The following is a 21,543-nucleotide window of genomic DNA, read 5'->3' on the forward strand; positions in this document are numbered from 1 at the left end:
AATTTATTGAAATTTATTTATACTAAATTTTTGGTACAACTAATTGTTGCGTAATATAAATTTTAGTACAGTAAATGAACTGAATAAATTAATAATAAATCTGTTGAAATAAGGAAAAGCGGGGCTGTTTAAGGGATTACGACTTTTCCTGAAAAAAAAATAATAAAAATAAACATTAATAGATATATAGAAAAAATTTAATTATTATGCCCAAGGCACAATAACTTTTGTTTTGTAAACATATTTTTGACATTTCAATGAAAGTGAGTAAGATCTAGATCTAGTCATCTCGCTCATTCTCATGGGAAATTTTGAAAACATGTTTACAAACAAAAGTTATTATGCGCTGGTCATTATGCCTAGCGCACAATAACTTTTGTTTTGTAAACATGTTTTCGAAATTATCTATGAAAGTAAACGAGATGGCTAGATGTAGATCTCAATCGCTCTTATTTCAATGCCAAACTCATGTTTACAAAACAAAATTTATTGAGCGTTTTGCATTAGGTATATGGAGTTAATTTCATAATATTTTTAAAGGTTTCTTAACCTAAATTAATAAAATTTGTAAAAATAAACACAATGGAGTCTCTCAAGGTCGAACAATAATTTAAAAAAAAAATTAAATTTATCTGAAATTAAATTGTAGTTTAAATCAAAACTAGTGAGAAGCCTAGAGCTTATTGCAGGTGAGATTCTTAACGTGAGCAAACTCGGATTGCATGCAAGCATATCCGATTTGGAACTAATGATAGAGATATTATATAGCAATTTGGAATTAAATTACTAAAAAATTACAAACTTTTTATTAAATCAAAATATCTAGGATGGAAATGAACTAACAGGAAGAAAATTGTGGAATATAGACCAGAATCTCCTCTACAATTTTGCCCCAAAATTTGATCTTATCGATTGCTCGTTAGCCGAGATAATTCAATTTTTGTTTCAGAAAACCACAGTGGATAGTTTGTCCATGTCCACGTGACGAACTACAACAACATCAAAGAATGATTAAATTTTGTAAAGATTTTCTCTTAATTAAAACTTTATTTTAAATAACGTAGTCGAGTCATATCACCACCTGCGTACTTTCGCAGCATTATTCTGGGAAAATATCATATTTTACACTAAAACAACAAAATCTGGCATATGGCATAATCTGAGCATAAAATGACGTTTAGACGAAATATAGATATAAATATCCTCTACAATTATACCGAAGTAATCATCAAAATCGGTTGAGAAAGAGGCGAGGTAATTGAGTAATATGAAAATGAAAATTTATTTTTCGATTGTACCGCCCCTAGCGTTGGTCTTACGAAGTTCAAATTTTCTATCAAGTTGTAGCGCTTTACGAGGCCTTTAACTTACGCCCTTACTCGTTAAAATCGGTCAAATAGAACCGGAGATATAGCGTTTTGAATTTCGTGAACTTTGACCCGTTATATCTCCGGTTCTATTGTAAACACAGCGATCCCATGCCACTTTTTGTAAACTTCATAGCTTAGACTATAACACTCTAGAATTTGATTAACTTGCACAATGGCGTTTTTAAGAAAAATGAGTTTGAATTTTGATGAATTTTGACGCTATCAAAGCGCCATCTGTGGTGACTTTTTGAACTTCCATCTGAAAGTGCTCATCGAGACGAAATCAAAAAGGTAAAATTTAGGCCGCTATGTTAATTAGAACCGGAGATAGAGGCCGGTCAATATTCGAACTTTGACCCCTTATAGCTCGGGTCAGAGGTTATGGATCGACTTAAGTATTTTTTTGTTTGATAGGTATAATCAGCGGCTATAACATACTAAAATTTCAGACCGATGCACAAAGGAATTTTTGAGTTATTTAACTTAGAAAATTGAAAATTTTTCTTTTTAATAATAGCTCCCCTAAGCATGTCAGGGGATCTTAAGTTTAGTACTGATCGAAAGACCCAGTTACAATTAATATACTAAAATTGATAAAGCTTGAGCTATTGAGAAAACAATAGAATGGGGGTATTCAAAATGCCGGAAGGATTGGTAGGGGGTCAATGCATCAAATTGCAATTTTCACCCAATATACAGTGGCGGCCAAAATAATAGAATCACTTTGCAAAGCTTATATTTTTTTAACTTTTGTATTTTTTCCCATTTTGTTGATATAATTCTGAAGTAGAAATCTTCAAATTATTATAATAGTAGAATAAGGGTGGTTTTGGCCGCTAGAGGCCTCTATTTTACACAGAATATGTCAATAGTGAAATTCAGTTCGGCCAAAAAAATTGGAAAACTGTCATTTCCATTAGAGTGTCATTTATGGTTTCTAAAAATGGCTTTATTTAAACTGATTCGATTTATAGACCACATTCTTTAATTTAAATGAAAGTGGTCCTATCGTGTTGTTCAAACCAAATTTCACTATTGATGTCAGGGGCATGACGTTTCCCATATGTTTTTAGCGGGCCGAAAAAACTTTGGAATTTATTCGATGTTTTCTGTCATTGTGGAATGAATTAGCAAAAAGTACAAGTACAAAATAAAACCAATTTAATAACGAATTGGCAACCGAAAACCCTAAATTGGCAACCTACGTAGTTTCGGAGTAATGTGGAAATGTATACGCAAAAAAGGGAAATATTTTACACTAAAACTGGTCGCATTTTTCAGAGCTAATGTCAATGTTACTCCCCTGATCGATGTACTCTATGAAAAGTAGATAGCGGTCAAAACAATACTTATTTGACGTAAGGTAATTATTTGAATGTTTCTATATTAAAATTATTTCAACGAATTGGAATAAACAAAAATGCTAAAGGTAAAATAGTGGTCTTTGTAGAGCTGATTCTATTATTTTGGGCGCCACTGTATGTATAACCTTTGCCGGAAGCCACAAGTCAATATCTATCTTAGTTCAGGAACTATTAAGCTCCAAAGAGCAGGTGGAGGGACGGACGAACGGACGACGGACGGGAGTGTGTTTTTAGCCATCCATATATTTCCTGATCGAAAAATATGACAAATCAAGAGCCGGATTTCGCAAAATTTTTTTGAAGTGTCTGCCGAATACATTATAGTTTGTAATAAAAAATTATTTAAAAAAAAATAGCAAAATTGTGTTTGAATTCTTCATATTCATATCCTTTTCTTCGCTCATACTGGTACGCAGGAACAGTAAAATTTTCTGTTCGTAGGAACAGTAAAATTTACTGCTTGCAGGAACAGTAAATTCTACTGTTTTCAGGAGCAGTAAAATTCGCTCTTCGGAATGGCAATATATTATATATTTTCCTGTCTGTCGGAAAAAATTTATTATATTCAGGAACAGTAAAATTTATTATTCGCTGTAACAGAAAAACTGTTTCCAAGAACAGTCAAATTTAAAATGTACTTTTCGCAGAAACAATAAAATTCATTCTTCGCAAGAACATTATATTTTCCTGTTTGCCTGAAAAATTTTACTACTTTCAGGATCAGTAAAATTTTCTATTCGTGGAAACAATAGCATTTATATTTTACAAGAACAGTGAAATTTACTGTTTGTTAGAGTAATAGTTGAATTTACTGTTTTCAGGAACAATAAAATTTATTGATCTCGAGAACAGTAAATTCTACTGTGTTCAACAGTGAAATTCACTTTTCGTAAGAAAAATATATTTTACTGTTTGTATGGAAAATTTTACTGTGTTCAGAAACAGAAAATTTTTGTTCCTAGAAACAATTTATAACAGTGAAATTTATATTTAATTTGAATGAAATTTAATTGGTCCGATGAACAATACAATTTGCTTTCCGCGGGCACAGTGAATTCTACTGTTTGCAGAAATAGTTAAATTTACTCTTCACATGAACAGTAAAATTTACTCTTCAAAAGAACAGCAAATTCTACTATTTTCAGAAACAGTCAAATTTCCTTTTAGAAGAAAACAGTTAAATTTACTGTTCGTAGAAACAGTTAAATTTACTCTTTGCAGGAACTGTAAATTTTACTGTTCACAAGAGCAGTAAAATTTACTGTTTATGAGAACAGTCAAATTCACTGTTCTCGGAAACAGTATAATTGACTGTTTGCGGGAACAGTAAATGCTTCTGTTTTCAGAAACCGTAAAATTTACATTTCCTAAGAACAGTAAAAATTACTGCTTACCAGGGACAGTAAAATTTTCTTATTGCAAGAACAGTAAAATTCACTATTCGCTGGAATAGCAAAATACTATTCATGGGAACAGTTACAATAAATTATACTACTTTTCGAACTTTTTACTGTTTTTACGAACAATAACTCTTGCTTTTTCACAGGCAGTTGTGATTTTTTTCTAGTTATTTTTTTGGACCCTAATAAATTGTATAAAAGAGCTCACCTCCACCTCCTTGCAAATTTCAATTCAATTTAACTCAATTCAATTACAGTAGAGTCTCGCTATAGTCCATATTTGGTTTCAAATTTGACACTTGGGTCGCACTATAGTCCATGTAATTTTTTAATATTATCAACGATTTTTAGTATTGAAATTGCTCGACGGCTTCCACTTTCTTTGCGATTGTGGTTGCGATTGTCCTTGCTCTCTTCATTGTGGATCACAATTATCACAACTACTTAATAAAGTTTGCCAAAAATATTAAAATTATTATGCATGTCGCATACTAAAAAACATAACCTAACTTAAAATCAGTGTTTTGAAATCAACGCTCGATAAATTGTGGACTATAGAGCGATGGCCTATAGCGAGACTCTACTGTAATTTATTCAATCTCCAGGATTGCGACCGTTGCGACTATTGATCGACTTCACTACCGATCAGGAAAATCAGGAGAAAAGTCTTGAATCACTGATACATATTATAAGCCAATTACATAACAAATAAAATTTGAAATAATGTTAATTTTACTGGAGAACTGATAAAGGAAAACAATTTCAGTTTGAATTGGCGCCAAAAAATTTAAATGTTTACAATTGAAAGGCTTCTATTAGTGAATAATGCATTTGTATGGCTTCATAATTCACCTGTTCTGTTTTTTTTTTCTTTTCTATTCTAAGCAGTAAAGTAAATTATGACAATTATTTTGTAAAATATAAAATGTATCTTTAAACCAAAAACACAATGCACACATTGGGAAATGTAACTCCAATACTGTCCTGAAAAAATTAAATTCCCTAAAACTTTCTTTGAAAGAAACTATTACAAGAACTATCTCAATGACCTTTTCTTTTAAAATAAACCTCAATTAACCTTTTTAAAATAATATTTTTGCCACAACACTTTTCACAAGCAAGTAATAAACTTTCTGCAGAACTTTTCTTGTAAAAAAAAAGGCGAAAAGTCTTCATTTCCTTGATTTTATTCCACCGTTTCTTACGTTTCTTAATATTTTAATAGAGTGCATTTTAATTTAACATTTTCCTTTTGAATTTCCAGGAGGATTTTACCTAGTTCTATTCCCTATGCAAGATATTTTAAAATTCTGCATAAGGAATTTAAAATTCAAATTGTTTTATTATTTATTATTTATTGTTAAATTTGTTAATCCGTTGATATTTAAAACTTATGTAACATTTGTAAGGATTCCTTACTGTTATACGAAAAGGCGCCATCTGTGGTAGAATTTGCTTTTATATTGATTTTTCTTAGCTTTTTTTTAATCACTAAGAACGGTGTTTTCGAGGTGGAAGCTCCAGGAGGCTCTCCAAGGAATTTGAATCGTGGAAATTTTTAATTGCAAGTGAAACCAGATACCAGAGAAAAATAAATTCTGAGAAAATTCCAGCAATCCAGTGGGTTTGAAAATGAACAATTCCAGCAAACTTCGTGGTGGTGTAAAAGTCTCCATGACAGCTGACATCCCGTTCGAAAAGAGAAAAGAAGAAGAAGAAGACTGGCGTCCATATTTGATATTTGGCAAAAAATGCTCTTTCTCGCGTAAAAGTCGTGAAAAGTGTGGTGAAAAGTGCTGAAAAACCCGCCTTATGTGTTGATTTGGTGCGTAAAAGGTGCATAATTGACAGTGTCCGTGTGCATTGTGTTGAATTGTGGGTAATTGTTTGTGATTTGGGGTTGTGTGGTGCAGCTGCTGAAGGCAAAAAACTTTTGTGTGCTCCGTGTTCTCTCTCTCACTTTTGGTTTTTGGACAGAACCCAATAATGGTGGACATGTCATGAGAATAACTCGCACAGAAGACAACAGAATGGATGAAAATTCGTCATCGCTTGGCCATCAGAATGGTGGCGGTGGCATGAGTGGTGTGGTGGTCTCATCGCAGATGGGTGGCAATAATTCGACTGCCATTAACAATAAGGGACAGGATGATAATCAAACTAATCAGACGAGTGGACCACCACATCACTATTCAATTCCTGGCATCCTCCACTTCATCCAGCACGAATGGGCTAGATTTGAGCATGAACGTTCGCAGTGGGATGTCGACAGGGCTGAATTGCAGGTAAGGGATGGTGTATTTTCCGTTTGTCGGTCCCGGAAGGGTCCCGTTTTCGAGTGGAAGAGAGAGAAGAGGCAGAAAAAAAGGTGGATTTGTGGCTGGTCGAAGAGAGCGAGAGACACCCTTGAGCCTCTTGCTCTCTCACTCTCTCGCACTCTCTCTCTCCTTCAGCTCACAAAATGGTGTCGCCCCCATCGGAAGAACTTCTCTCAAGAAGCCCCTCCGCCCTTTTCACATTCACTTCTAACCCCAAATTCGCCCCCAACAAACCCCCTCCACCCTCCAGGAACAACATCCCATCCTCCTCCTCCGGCACATCCGGTTCTTTTGTCTCTGAACTCTCTGAACTCACCAAGAGCGAGAGAGGCTAATGTCCAGCCTTGCCAAGGCAAAAAAAAATACCCAAGAAATCTGTCACAAAAGTCTCAAAGATTGAAACTTTCATCTCCAAACCAACTCCTCCAGACACTCTCTCCGGGGCCCCATGGTCACAGAAAGAGCGACAAGTGCCTCATTTTCTCTCAATCACTTGCATCATCTGAGGCAGGGTGAAAGTTTTTCAGTGTTCCAGTTCTGCCCCTCCTTCGGAGATTCCTCTTGAAAACATCAAGAAGAAGAAGCTCCCTTGTCAGCTTAATTAGTCTTCCAAGTACTCAATCCACGTCACAATGTCACACCGTATCTGGAAGACCACAAGAGTCAATTGCCGTCTTTCCAGTCTCTTTGTCTCTGTCTCATCCACAGACTCACGCACACCCTCAAACCGCGTCTGGGATTGAGTCGATTGTCTGAAGAAGAAAAATAATTCTGGGCAGGAATTGAATGCCCATCTCTGTTCCCTTCTGTTCCATTCAGAATTTAGGCCGGATCTTGGGCGGAGACAAGGCAATGTCCTCCGTTTATGTCTCCTTATATAGGTCAGAGGCTCAGACATTGGCCACGTTTATACACTAAATAAATCTCAGACAAAAATTGTTTCTTATCAAAAATATCTATCTAATTATTTTTGCAACAATATTATTTAATTAATATCGTGAAAATGGTACAATCAAAGAGATTACTCAAAAACAAACTATTTCAAAATCAAAATGCTGATTGGGATAAAATTTTAGTACATGTACTAAATCTAATATGCTACATTTCATGGAAAATTGTTCTTTTGGCAAGGAAAATTTGCCGTGAAAAGTTGCAAAATTGTTTTAGTACATGTACTAAAATATTAGCCGTGTACAAGATTTTGATTTGCAAGTAGGTTTTTATATATAGAGAAATGGGGCAACTTTGAAATTGAGCTTCTTTCTTCCATTTTTAAATGAAGGAGCTTATTATGATAATTTAAATAAAGGAGCTTATTATGATAAGGAACGAGCATCAGGATCGGCAGAGTTCCTCGGATCGTCAGGTTAATACCATATTGTCGGGTCACTTCAAATGAATTTTTAAAAATTTTTAGGTACTTTTTACCATTTAACTCTATGTTATAACTATACAGTGCATTAGGGTAAAGTGATATAATTGGGAATTAGTGTTACAAGTTGGACAATTCGCCGGTACAAGTTGGACAGGGATTTGTTCTTGATAAATACAGTACTAATCTTTTTTCAACACAAGGAACCAAATTATAAAACTAAAGCATCAAAAATATATAAATAAAAATAAAGTACTAAATTTATCAAGACTAAAAGCTCTGTCCAAATTGTACCATTGTCCAACTTGTATCACTGTCCAACTTGTACCACTTTACCCTAGTTCTGATTTCATTTATAAAACCAATTTTCCAAGAGACACCTCATTAAATTCATGACGATCCGAGTTACAGAGTACACAGTTCCAATTACATCTATTTTTTAATAGTTTTTTGCAAAATATTTAAAATTCAAATGGACAGATATACCCAGCGGGCACACTTAGCTGAAAAAAGTAGCGTTTTCAGCATATTTTTGCTGAATCGACTAGCAAAAATTTGCTGACTGATCAGCAGTTGTCGAACAAAAAGTGCTAACCAAATATATGGAAATGGCATTGAATCGCCAATTTTGTTTCAAGGTTAGCAGAATTCAGCTGAAAATACATATTTTTTCAGCTAAATTGCAATCGGCTAGCATTTGGTGCTCGCTGGGTAGTTAAATAAATCCCAGTTGTTTATACCAATTGGCATAAATAAAAATACCAAATTTTTAATTTATAAATCGGCTCCACAAACAAATTGTGATGCTGAATCGAATGATGATAAGGCTCAATTTCAGTTAAAAATGGAAGAAAAAAGCCCAATTTCAAAGCTGCACCAATTGAATACGGATAATATTTTAGTACATGTACTAAAACTTTCCTAAAATTCATGGTAAATTCTTTTTTTCTGTATTTCTGAGAAAGGAATTATCACACTGACTGTTTATGATATAATATCAGATCAAATTGTTCCTGGTCTAAATCTTCAGATTTGTTTCACAGGAATAAGAAATACAAAAATAATTTTATATTAAAGTTATTACGTTAATAGAATTCATAAAAATTGGAAGATCACGGACAGACTAGTTAAATATTTAGTACATGCATGTACTAAAACTAACTCATTACCAAAGTTTCAATTAAACTTGCTATGTTTAATTACTAGATCAATTTTAAATATACTTAAAATTCAAAATCACAGTTACTGCTAAAATTTTAGTAAGATTCATGTGCTAAAACCAGTTTCATACTGAACTGTGCACATTTTTTGTTTATTAAATATTTCTTATATAAAATATTACTCTCTCCGTTCCAAAAAGTAAAGTTTTACGTTTTGAGAAAATTTTAAGGATGAAAAAGATTTCTAGGAATTCTTTTGTTATGGGTTCGTACATGAGGCACTTGCAGAAAATTACACCTTTACCTTAGAAGAATTTTCATTCGATTTTTCCCGAAAAAAAAAAATCGGAACGCAGGGCGTACGATATTAACTACGTTTTTAACGTATCTAAAATAGTCTTTAGAACTAAGGTTTAGAACTACTCTAGATCCTTAACAGGTGACACTTTTCGCAAAAATTATTCTATAGAGAACTGTATGTTAATTTCTCTGTAGTTGCTTCTTGTTCAGAAATTCAAGGCCTTCGCAAAATAGACTAATCTTCGGCTCTAAAAATCGTATAGTATTAGACAATGGGCTGAACGTAATACGGGTTTCAGAACGAAAGTTTAGTCTAGTTTCTGAATGTCTTTAAATCCTTAATAAGAAGCAATTTTAGTAGTTTTTCAGAATCTAATGAATCATTTGCTCCTAGCGTTGAATCCTGAGTTAAAATTTTCCCAAAAATCTTGCCTGGTAAGAAATAGTAGAAATTAAGCCATTTGGCTAAGTCCTAGGTCTACAGCCCATATATTTTTAGATCATATTAATTCCTAATGGATTATTTTCGGTAAAATGGTAAATCGTTTTACTACAAACATTTAAATACATTTATATTTAAGCTCTATCATTAAAATAAACTTGCTCAAAGTACGAAATTATACAAGGCACTAACTATTTTTGTACAGACATATATTAAAAGAATTCGTTTACTGAACTACGAACATTTTTCAATTAATAATAATTTCTGACAAATCTTATGTTTCTAATTTGTTACATGGAAATCAATGCAGTATATTCTACGTTTTACACCAAATGATCTTGAATTAAAAGTGTTTTTTCGTTAGCGTTTTGTCCAATACGCTTATTTAGGTATTCTCGGAAGTAAAAGAGAAGTCTAAAACGTTTGATCATTTTATTTGGAAAATCTATGAAAACAAGTATTGAATTATGGAAAAATTATCTTCAGTCGAGAAGTGTTCTATTTAACGGTAAAATATTTTTTGTAGGTTGTAAGATAGAAGAATTTCCTTAAAGGAAAACTAGTTTAACCTCTTTTATTGGTTTCACTTTAACTACTGTTTTATATCTTTAGAGAAATCAAAACCTTAAATAAAAACAATTAGATTTTATTTAAAATCTGAAAACCGTAAATCGTCTTTAAATACTGTTTTTGTTTTAGAAAGTTATATTCTTTTAAGTATTTTATCGTGCATTTAATATTAAATTTTAAAAAAGAAACAAGATAAGATTTTGCCTGGAGTCAGTTTTCCATTTCGAATTACCGATGCATCCAGGCCACATATTGGGCTCCTTATGCTTCCCCACTCCTATTCAAAATTCAGAATTGAATATCTTTATTTTTTTTAATTATTTAATTACTTTATTTAGTTGTTTTGTTTTCTTTAAATATTTTAAGCTTCCCTTATCGGTATTCGGTGACTTTTTTTTAAATTTCTAATGAAATCTTCATTATAAATGCATTTCAAGTAACAGTTATTTAATGAAAATATTTGGAAATAAAAGTTCCTTCAAATTGCTGAATGTGTTTCAGAGAATAATAATAAGGATGGATAATACAGAGGTTTATCTAGATATTTAATGAGAATCTTAATTAGAAAAACTTGGTGTCTTTAGTAAAGTAATTTTCTCACATTTTCTTAAATACTTTTTGAGAAATTCATTGACCTTGACAAGTTATTTTTCTTATAAGAATTTCCATAAAGTTTTTATTTTTGAAACATTTGCCATAAAGAACATTTTATCAGTACCAAACAGACAAAATAAATTTATACATGTGAAACACGTGAAATAATTTATTTGCGAAACTTGAAGCAATGATTTATCAGCCTGGTTGTAATCGCCGAAAACAATTTCGGCGAAAGTGAGAACAGTATCGGCGAAAATGGCAACAGAAGCGGCGAAAATTAGAACAGTTGCGACAAATATGAAATATTGGGATTGAAAATGTCCGTCTTTAATATTCCTTTTGGATTGAACTTTCTTACATTGAATTTATTTTGAAATAATCCGGTTTATTTTTCGCGTATAAACGTAGTCAGAAATGTTCCTTATGACTTTCAAAATTGATTTAAAAAATCTTCACATGATCCCCAACAAAAGTGCTTTGCTTTCACGTGAGAATATTGACAATATTTCCGTAATCAAAAAGTACTGGGAAAGCAAACCACAGAGACTTTCTTATCTCTTCTATTCCGCAGGTACTTTGGAAAACACTTACGGAAAAGTTTCGATCTTACGAGCAATCAGATATTAGTTTTTTCTGGGCTATCTTTAGCATGTTCCTTCTAAGTAGTTTGACTAATTTTTTTTACCGTTATTTCTTCGAGAAATTCTGGGGGCTATATCAACAAATTAAGCTCTATTCACGTTTCTTTTTTATTGATTTTTTTTTTGTATTTGCACAGAAAATGTATCTCATAGGAGTTCCGGATGGGATTTGCTTAAGGAAATGAGAAGATAAAAAATTACTATATCGTTGATTCATTCTGCCAGTTCATTCATAAATAGACGAAATACGCAGATGTTTTATCCAATGGGAAAAGTCCAAATTGATTTCTGTATAATGGTGGAAACATATTGACAGAAATCTATCACAGGAATCGGAATATTTTCGAAAGTTTTCTTAAAACCGTTTACTTAGAAGTTTTCGCTTATTGGAAAATTCATATAGATTGGTCTTCCATGAGCGGCCCTTTTTAATAGGGTCAATTTTTCCCTTTATATGGGTTTTAGGAAAGCTTAGCCATATGGCTTAACTTCCCTAATTCTTTACTAAATTCTTTACTCTTTTGGAAAATTTTGTATTAGTATTAGATTATTCAGGACAATAATCTAATGGATTCTAAAAAAGTAATAAAACTGTCTGCTGTTTAGGGTCTTAAGACCTTCGGTAACTGGGCTAAATCTCTAGTTTCAAGACCCCTTTAGATTTTTGTTGTAGCTTTACGGAAACTTATCGTATGTCTTAGGCATTTTTTACTTTACCAAAAATTAATAAATAGCTTGACAATCCAATTTTAGATTAATTTAGTGTGACGTTTGCTGCGTTTTAATTTAAAATATTTTTAATTTAAGAGTTACGACCTTGGAAAAATCCCTAATTGGTTACTTCAAGGTTATTTGTTCAGATATTTCTGGATCGCCAATTTCTCAATCGATTTTGACAAAACTGGATTAATTTGAAAAATTGATAATTTAATAAAAATCTTAGCTAAAATATCTAGCAAATTTTATTTTTAATTTGAATTTATGTCCAAGGAAGTTTCCCTAAATTTCCGAGAAATTTTACATTTTTATTTATTACAATGTAATGATGTTATGTTATTATATTGTTGTTTATCCCGTGTGGAAAGAATCTGCTAAATTTGTAGACCGCCCAGGATCGCCTTCCCCGCAGTATGGATGATTCAATCATCCGGCGGTGCATTTTTATTACGTTATATCACAGTGAAAATGTTTTTTTTTTCTAAACATTCGGTTGTTTGCACTGGGGGGACTCGAACTCACAACTTTGCGAGTCGAGTCAGAGATCTCGTCCGCCCAAGACCCAACGATCTTGCCTATTGCGCCACTGAGATCCCCATTTTATTTTTAATACTAAAACAAAAAAATGCAAAAGATTTAAGAGTTATGACCTTCATTTCATTTCAAGTTTCAAGGTCATTTGTATAAATGGGGGCCTCGAGTGGGTCAGTGGATAGAGTAGTAGCTCTATGACTGCGAGGTCTGGGGTTCAAAGCTGAGCAGCAGCAGAAAAAGATTTCTCATGCCATATCGGCTTTGAATTCGTCCAGTGAATGAATGAATAGTAATGTCAATGGTGCATATTGGCAAAAAAGTGAACCGCTTAAACAATAGAGGCTGGTACGAGAACGAGTTTCGACATGAAAGTGGTACTTCAGTCGATACAAATATTCGCTGTCACTGATCCCAAACACACACCGAGAAGGGATGCTGTGACATAGTAACGGCACTGATTGTCCACACAGAGCTGTGATATAGAGCGGCTACCCGTATCGGGGGATAAGATAGAATAGGAGTGGGGAAGCATAAGGGGCCCAATTGGTGGCCTGGATGCATCGGAATATCCGAAATGGAGAACTGACCCCTGGCAAAATCTTATCTTATCTTAAGAGTTATGACCTTCATTTCATTTCAAGTTTCAAGGTCATTTGTATAAATCTCTCGGGAATGAATAAGTTTTAACCGGTTTGGAGAAACCTGTAGTAATTTAAAATGTTATTGTTTTTATAAACAATATTACCTATCTGAAATATTTCGAAAGCTGTGAATTTTTCTTGGAATTGACAGGATTGACCGTGAAAAATCCTTCCTCAAAGTCATCTCAAGGTCATTTATCCAAATCCGTTTGGACTATACAATTTTTACCTACCCAATATGAAATAAACTTGGATTCTTTAAAAAGGTTATTCTTTTATTATAGAATCTTCACAAAAAACTTTAAAATCTTCAAAAATATGAAAAATATTTACTGAATGATTCATTGATAGTTTGCAAAACAAATATTTTGAAATATTGGCTGACGTGGAAAAAAGTAGAAGATTTACAGGTTACAACTTGGAATTTTTGTTAGAATTGATAAGAATGACCAAAAAATCTTTCAGTGGTTATTTCAAGGTCATTTATCCAAAACTCTCAGAACTAAACAACTTTTACCCAATGTCAATAAACTTGGTTTTTTTCCAAAAGGTTAATAATTTGTTAAATAATATTGGCAAAATCTCTAAAGAAAGAGAGAGGTATGACCTTGGAAAATCCTTTAATGGTTATTTGAAGATTATTTGTTTTTTGTACACAAAATTCTCAACTGATTTTGACAAATTAGTATTTTTTAAGTTATTCGTATTCCTAAATAATTTTTGCAAAACGAGCTTCAACATAATTTGCTCCAATTCACATTTATGAACTCTGGCTTTTCTCGTACATTATATTCTAAGAAAAGGGGAAAAATGTTTGCTAAATTGTTTTGATAAAAGTTAAGAGGAGCAAAAAAAAATATTTTCAAATGTTTTAGCGGCTCAAGTGAAAAAAAAAGAAATGTAAAAAATTTCAAAACCGAGTAATTCATGATTGATTGAGTTTATTGTTGAGTACAAAATGAAAACAACAACAGTCAGCGAAATTAATGGGGAGATTTATTTATGTGGGATCCACTTGTATACAAAAACCCATAAACTCCCATCATCATGATTTTAATGCTTGCATTTACATGACCTTCTTCAATGAAGGAAAAAAAAATAACCGAAGAACTTGGACTGTTTTTATGTAGGGGGAAATTTAAGTGAGGACAGACATTGATTTTGTCTGATATCAAATCACAAATTAAAATCAATAAATTGAGTAATATTTCTCTTGAATTGTTGGTCAACTTCAATATTATATCTTCCCATCTTCTTCTCTGTGTCACTTGCGTTGGAATTTTCTCGTGTTTTATTTCCCCGGCAAAATCTCATGAGGGACATTGAAATGTAAATAGAATATTTCCTCACTCGTAACATATCGATTTATTTTTAGGTGTTTTATTTTAGATCACAAACTTATAACTTACTTTTCCTCATTCATATCCCCTCTCTCGCTCTTTAAGCATGTAATTGCTTCTTCATTCTTTAGTGGTCTGTGGTTGATGGGCCAATTGAAAAATAATATTTCATAAATCAATTGGAAAGTTCCATTGTTTTTTTAAGCATGGTGGTTATGTTGTTCTAAAATAGTTCTCAAGAGGTAGTGCAAGTGCCACTTGTATGAAGCCTTTCCCATTATTTCTCTTATTGGGAGGGAACTACTGTTTTTGCTCTTCTGCACAAAATTTCACAAATAATAAATTTATGACAAGAATATACACTTGGAAAATATTCTAGTTCAATCCTATAGTTTTCTTCATGAACTAAGAGAAAAATAGCTTTTCTTCGCTCGTTTTCTTATTGGAATATCAGCTGCTTTCATTTACCTCATAATAATGCTCCTTGCTCTATTAGACCACGCCCATCTTGTGTGTTTTGTCCACGCCCAAATCTTCAATTTTATTCTGTGTCCCCCAAAAATACTGTTCGAAATTTTATGAGAAATAAAAGAGACTTATAAAATTACTCAATTTTGTCCTATTTTTTTTTTTAATTTTTGAATGAAGGTGTGGCCAGTTCTTTTAGTGGGTTTGGCATTTCGGACCCGCCCTGAATTATGATAAACGTTTGAGAGTACAATTTTCTGGTAGATCTACACCATTTCTGATAATGGAATAATTTTCCTTAGTTATTCAATATAGAAGATTAAAAAAGATTCAGTTCATCCTTAATCAACAACTAAATATAAACGTTTTTAGAGAGTATGAGTGATCTACTCAACTTCGGGATCAAAGTAGGATATAATTAAAAATCAATTTTTGAGGATCACATTTAAAACAAATTATGTTCTGATTACTAATGGACATTGCAGTACCATGGAGAAGAATCCAGAACTCTAGAATCAATAAAATTCTTTAGTAATGGTTAAGGGATGGCAAAGCGTCCCAGACTTTGCGAAGTGCTCGAACTCGTGACTTAGTAGATGCTATCCCTCAAAAGTACTTTCGCATCATTTACCGTTTAACAGTTCTCAACCAATTTAAAATGATTTGTAAATCGCTCAAAAGATCCCAGAAAATAATTTGAAGAGTAATAAAATTGATTTTTGGACAAAAATTACTTATCGGTTCTTAACCGGTTTATTACTAGTTTACTCACTACCGATTTGAACGGATTTTTAAGTCACTCAAAAGTGCTTCAATTTGGCATTTTGGACAATTACAATTTGGACAAGAAATTCAATTTGGCTAAATCGAATTTGAAGTGCGAAAAAATACGATAGGCATATGCAAATCTTTTAAGAAAGAAAGGGACATAAATTTTGATTCCATTAATTTTTACCGATTTAAAAAGTGTGCCAGGGCCATTAAGGTCAAAATTCGCGTCCCTTTCTTTCTCAAAAGATTTGCATAAGTCTATCCCACTCTTTCGGTCTCAAAATTGGACTGAATTAAATTTAATTTGATGTGATGTTCAAAAGAAGAAGAAGAAGAGTGGGAAAGAGTAGGATTAATAATGTATATGCAAAGCTTTTAAGAAAGAAAGGGATGTGAATTTTGACTTTATGAAATTTTCCTGATCTAAAAGGTGTGCTGGAGCCATTAAGCCTCCAACATACCTTTTAGATCAGGAAAATTTCATGAAATCGAATTTCACATTTTTTTTCTTTCTCAAATGTTTTACATAAGTCTTCTATCCTACTCTTTCGCACTCTTCTTCTTTTTTTGAACATCACACCAAATTTAATTTAGCTCGATCTAATTTTGAGTGGGAAAGACTGAGATGGACATATGGAAAACTTTTGAGAACTTCTGCCAAATCCAATAGGGAATTAGTATGCTAAACTTTATTTCTTAGTATGTGCTCATACATTCGAAGACAACTTTTGAACTATGCTCTGTTATAGTTTCGATTAGCTCTGTAATAGAAGGGTGGTTGAAGAGCACAAAATGAGTTGAAGGATATTTTCTGCAAGACATTAAATAAGTGTTTCTGAGCCTTTCTGTGACACCCACCACAGGGAAGTTGTGTAATGAAAGGAGTGACTGATTGATGGAACGATGAGGAAATGTTGTTAAAGTTTTTTGGGAGGAAGGGTTGATGGGGCGGGGAGAAAAGAGAGACATTTATGCGGAGGATGGATGTCTTCCAAAGTAATGTTGTTGTCAATTGAATCAATTTGATGTCGCATCATTTGATGACATCAAAATCAAAATCAATAGAGAGAGAGAGAGAGGAAGTGAAAGGCATTCATCGCGGAATAATATTTTCAAAAAAAAAAAGAAATACAGTTTTTCAAATAAGATTTTCCTCAACGGTAAAAATCTGTTGAACAAGTTTGAAAATTCTATTTTTTTTCTCTATTTGTTTTCTTTCAAGATGAAACTGTGAAATTTTATTTAATAATAGTCTTTCTCGTTACTTCAATTTACAAGTCCAACAATTGAAATGTTCTGTTTGAGTAATTCTGGGCTGTGTTGTTGAGATCGAGAGAGAGAGAGAGGTATGAAAAAAGAGACGAATGAATAAATGCAAATTTAGCACATTGGTGGATTATTGTAATTAATTAAACCATAACTATTAATTACGATTGGAGATTAAATCAATGGTTGACGTTTCATCTTTCCATTTTCTTGCCTCACGAATGGAGAAGTAGTTTTTTTTTCTTGCTATTGCTTTTCCATTTGATGAAAACCGTAAATTGTATGTCAACATCAAATGGAATAATTTTAAGCGAAACGCCTTTCTCAAAAAAAAAGAAAAATAAAACAATATTGTCTGAAGAGAGGACAAAAATCACCTTTATCAATTCTCAAGGTGACAATTGATAAGAGTTACGAGACAATAATATATGGAATTTTCTTTATCTGCCATGGAAGAGGCGAAATAAAAAGGGCAAAAAAAAACGAGTGTACATATATGATTAAATTTCCAAGATGCGTACTACATGCGGAGAGAAAATCGATTAGATGTAAAGAAAATTGCGTAATTTAGAAAATGGAAGCATTTGCATGATTTCCATTGTGTCTTCCAGGAAGAAGCTAGGAAATTGCAAGAGAAAGGATTTACAATATTCTTCAGGTTAAAGAGAAAAAAAGTAGAAGAGAAATTTAAATGAAAATAAATTGGTGAGGAAATGCTCAATATTTCCCATTTTATTTATTTTTCTCTGACATTGAGTGGTTTTGTGTCTCATCTCTAAACTCTAGCCCAAAAATATTCTTTTAGTCTTCTCCAAAAAAGACGCTCTGGGGGAAGAGAAGGTTTTCCCTCCACAAAGAAAAAGGCAAAGAGAATCCTAAACTCACACCCTAAATTTTGAATTTCCGCTGAAGAAGAGACCAAAAAGAAAAGCATAACACATTACTACCACACCCTCTTAGTCGCATTTTAAGGCAATTGATGGGGGTGTCTCTTGTGCTTCTCTACAAAACCCAAAACAAACATAAAATACAATTTTAACATTGTAGATTTTGTTATGTCGCACACTTCACTCCTATTATAAACTATTTCAAGTTCATTATAAAGCTTAATGTAATGGTTTTTTTTTTTTGAAAATCTCATCATCACTTTTGAAATATTAATAATATGAAATTCACGTCACTTTTAGTGCTTATTTATTCCACACACAAAAACATTCTAAACTTCATAATGGAGTTTATTAGTTTGACACATTTATTTATAGTTATGCTTCTTAGAAATATGTAATATGGTTCATTAAATCTTCTCCTGTGAATGAAGAATATTGTGAATAAGAGCAAAATTAGAAAAGTTATACTAAAGTTTTTGATATGCGGATTAGATGCAAATTTGCACAGTTTTTGATTTCTACTATTTGTCTCTGAAGGTATTTGACTCTACGAAGTTTTTCGTAGGAAAAACCATAAAGCAGTATAAATGTCATAATTTTTATAGCAAATTATGGTTAAGACTTTCTATTAAAATATTCAATTCCAGGGTATATTGAACAAATGACCCTGAAGTAATCTTTAAAGGTATTTTCAAGGTCATTCTTGTCAATTCTAAGTTAAGGCCCTAGATAGACGAATAGGTTAAGCCTATAGATAGCTAGATTGAAAATAGATGACCATGCACTGGTAAAAATTAAAGGGTCAAATTGATCCTTTTCGAAAGAATGGATCATATTTGAACATTTGAAAGGATCACTAGTGTCGCTTAAAATTTTGTATGCAAATTTGTCACGTTAGATTATATTTTATAAAGAACTCATTACTGATACCATATTTCTCTCATCTGAGCGAACAACAAAGATGACTTTATTACTGTTTTTGTTCGTTTATTCCGGAGATTAATAAGTCTCAAAACAGGGAAACTTTCAAAGTATTCTCGGTGATCCTTTCATTTTGATCAGTTGGATCAATTTAACCCTTTTATTTTTACCAGTGTGGTGTCACATATAAAATTAGTATTCAGATTAATACTTTCTGGACTGCGAGAATGACAAAAAAAAGATAGCAAGTGTTTTATCTTGCCTCTCTCTCTCACACATTTCCCTACTGCGTGCAAAGTTGGCAGCCATTAAAGCTCCCGAAAACTGCCCGAATCACAGGTGGCACGCATGAAAAATTGCTCGAATTACCTGTAATACGATTCAAAAAACAATTATACGAACAGTAATATCTTACTGACCATTATTATTACTTTCCATTTGAAATTTTTCATACTATACAGTAGACTCTCTCTCAATCGGGAATGTGGGGCGAAATGTCATCCGGTTTAGCGATAGAATTGAGCGTCAAAGCTTTTGTAAATTCCACAAAAAGCGCTCAATTATAAAGAATCACGATAAAATAGGAAGAACAACAGCGAATTTGAGCGAATTAGCTTCATAATTAAACGTGAAAATTGTCAACAAAATTTGTCGCCCGATTGAAAAAGAGCCGATTGAGTGAGAGTTTACTGTACTTTCTGCCTTTTCTAGTATTAATCTTATATGTGACACCACGGTGAAAATTAAGTTTAATCATTGTTTCGATCGATTGCGCTAATTGGTCTTTCGGCTAAGAGCTCAATTCGGCTAAGGTTTAATTCTCGATAATATATAGCAGTAAAAAATTTATCCCCAACTGTCTTATGCCGAAAATAAAGCCCAAAATAGACACAGGGATCGACTTAGCGATCAGCCCGAAAAATAAGGATTGATGTCGATACACTCAGGGATCAGCCTTAAATTTGGAGGATCAGGCTGGTCTTCTAAATTCGTGAGGTCTAGTGAAATTAAGGGTATTAGGTGACATCAGCGCCAGTGCTGAAAATAAAAAAATTCACTTTGGATGTTTTTGGGTGCTTTTCGAAATGTCAATTGGGTGAAAAAACATGGAGATTTATGGTACGCAATGTCGCAAAATCTTAAAATGCGTTAAGATTGGAGTAATGGGAAGGTCCACAGGGCTAAGCCGATCCCTGTGTCTATTTTGGGCTTTAGGATAATCGATTAGACGTCCTTTTCCCGATCTTTTACTGCCAAATTCTACTAGCTAAATATTATCGAGGATGAGCCTAAATCTATTTAGGCAGTAAGGTTGTTTTGAGACTGAAGGTTAAACCTTGTGCACAAGGATCCTCAATTTCTAAAGAGAAAAAACAGAAGCATAGATTTTTAAGTCTCTAAAGAATTAATTGTTTTTGTTGCACCATCTTTAGGTCAAAATTTTTCCAAAAAACCGTTTATATTTAAATTATATAACTTTAGTAATGTTGCTATACCTTGTATCGGAAACCCGTATTATCCTCAAATCTGTATAGGTCCCAAATGCGGTCTTGAGACCAAAGGAACCTTCTTAACGGGTGTTCCCAATAATTACTAAATAACTTGTAGAAACTCTAAATTTTAGCAGTCTAAAGAATTCATACATTGAATAACATTTTCTGCAATATTTTTTCTTAAACCCTTTCAGTGTATTATTCGGTAAAAAAAACAAATTGGTAATTAAGATAAATCTACTATAAACAACATCAAATAGTGAAACAAAAAAATCTACCTCTGTTATATTTACAAATATGAGAACTTGAGGCATTTATGATAAGCAACACATAAATTTGTTATATAAACATTTTTATAAATATCAATAACAAATTTAGAAAACAAGATAAATTCAGTGTCAATAACTAAAGAAAAACAAAAGGATTGGTTTTTGTTTCACGGTATATTAAGCTCTTTACACATTGTGAGACATTTTCGTTAATGATTCTTCAAAAGTTCAGTTTAATTTTTTCTATCAAAATGATGTTAAAGTTCAATTTATTATTACGTGAGAAATTTTAAAAACGTTTCTTATGAAGAGTTAGTAATATTGTGAAATAGTATAATAAATAATAAAATAAAATAAAATACGATAAAATTATAATAAAATAGTAAAAATGCAGAAAAATTGGCGCCAAAATATATTTTCCATATAAATCGGCGTTTTTGTGTCTTATTAAGCACTTATGCAAATTTTCTATAAAGCCATTTCGCGCTTTGTTCGATCCTGAAAATATGCATAATTTCGGAACCCTCTATATTTTCCATCAGAAATTATTTCGGAAGATTAGCTTGAGTTTTTCCCTTTTTATTTCTGGTTTTGTTATATTTTTGCCAATAAAGTATCAGTATATTGTTGTAACATTTTGATAAATTTTACATGTTTTAAAATATGTAAATCATAGCTCTTCTTAAGGTTATGACAAACACA

General features: G+C 32.5%; 1 protein-coding gene across 4 annotated transcripts in view; it reads left to right on the forward strand.

Annotated features, from left to right (window-relative positions):
* The first annotated feature begins 5,722 nt into the window (after positions 1-5,722).
* Positions 5,723-21,543, forward strand: part of LOC129808327 (striatin) — a 58,292-nt gene continuing 42,471 nt past the window's right edge. The window contains exon 1 of one of the 4 annotated variants that reach the window (XM_055858172.1): positions 5,723-6,419. In XM_055858172.1, coding sequence (XP_055714147.1) covers positions 6,135-6,419 — 285 coding nt within the window. In that variant the 5' untranslated portion in view covers positions 5,723-6,134. The remainder of the gene's footprint in view (positions 6,420-21,543) is intronic. The other 3 variants (XM_055858176.1, XM_055858174.1, XM_055858175.1) reach the window with 3 other exon arrangements.

Source organism: Phlebotomus papatasi, chromosome 3 (genome assembly GCF_024763615.1).
Source record: "Phlebotomus papatasi isolate M1 chromosome 3, Ppap_2.1, whole genome shotgun sequence".
NCBI lineage: Eukaryota > Metazoa > Arthropoda > Insecta > Diptera > Psychodidae > Phlebotomus > Phlebotomus papatasi.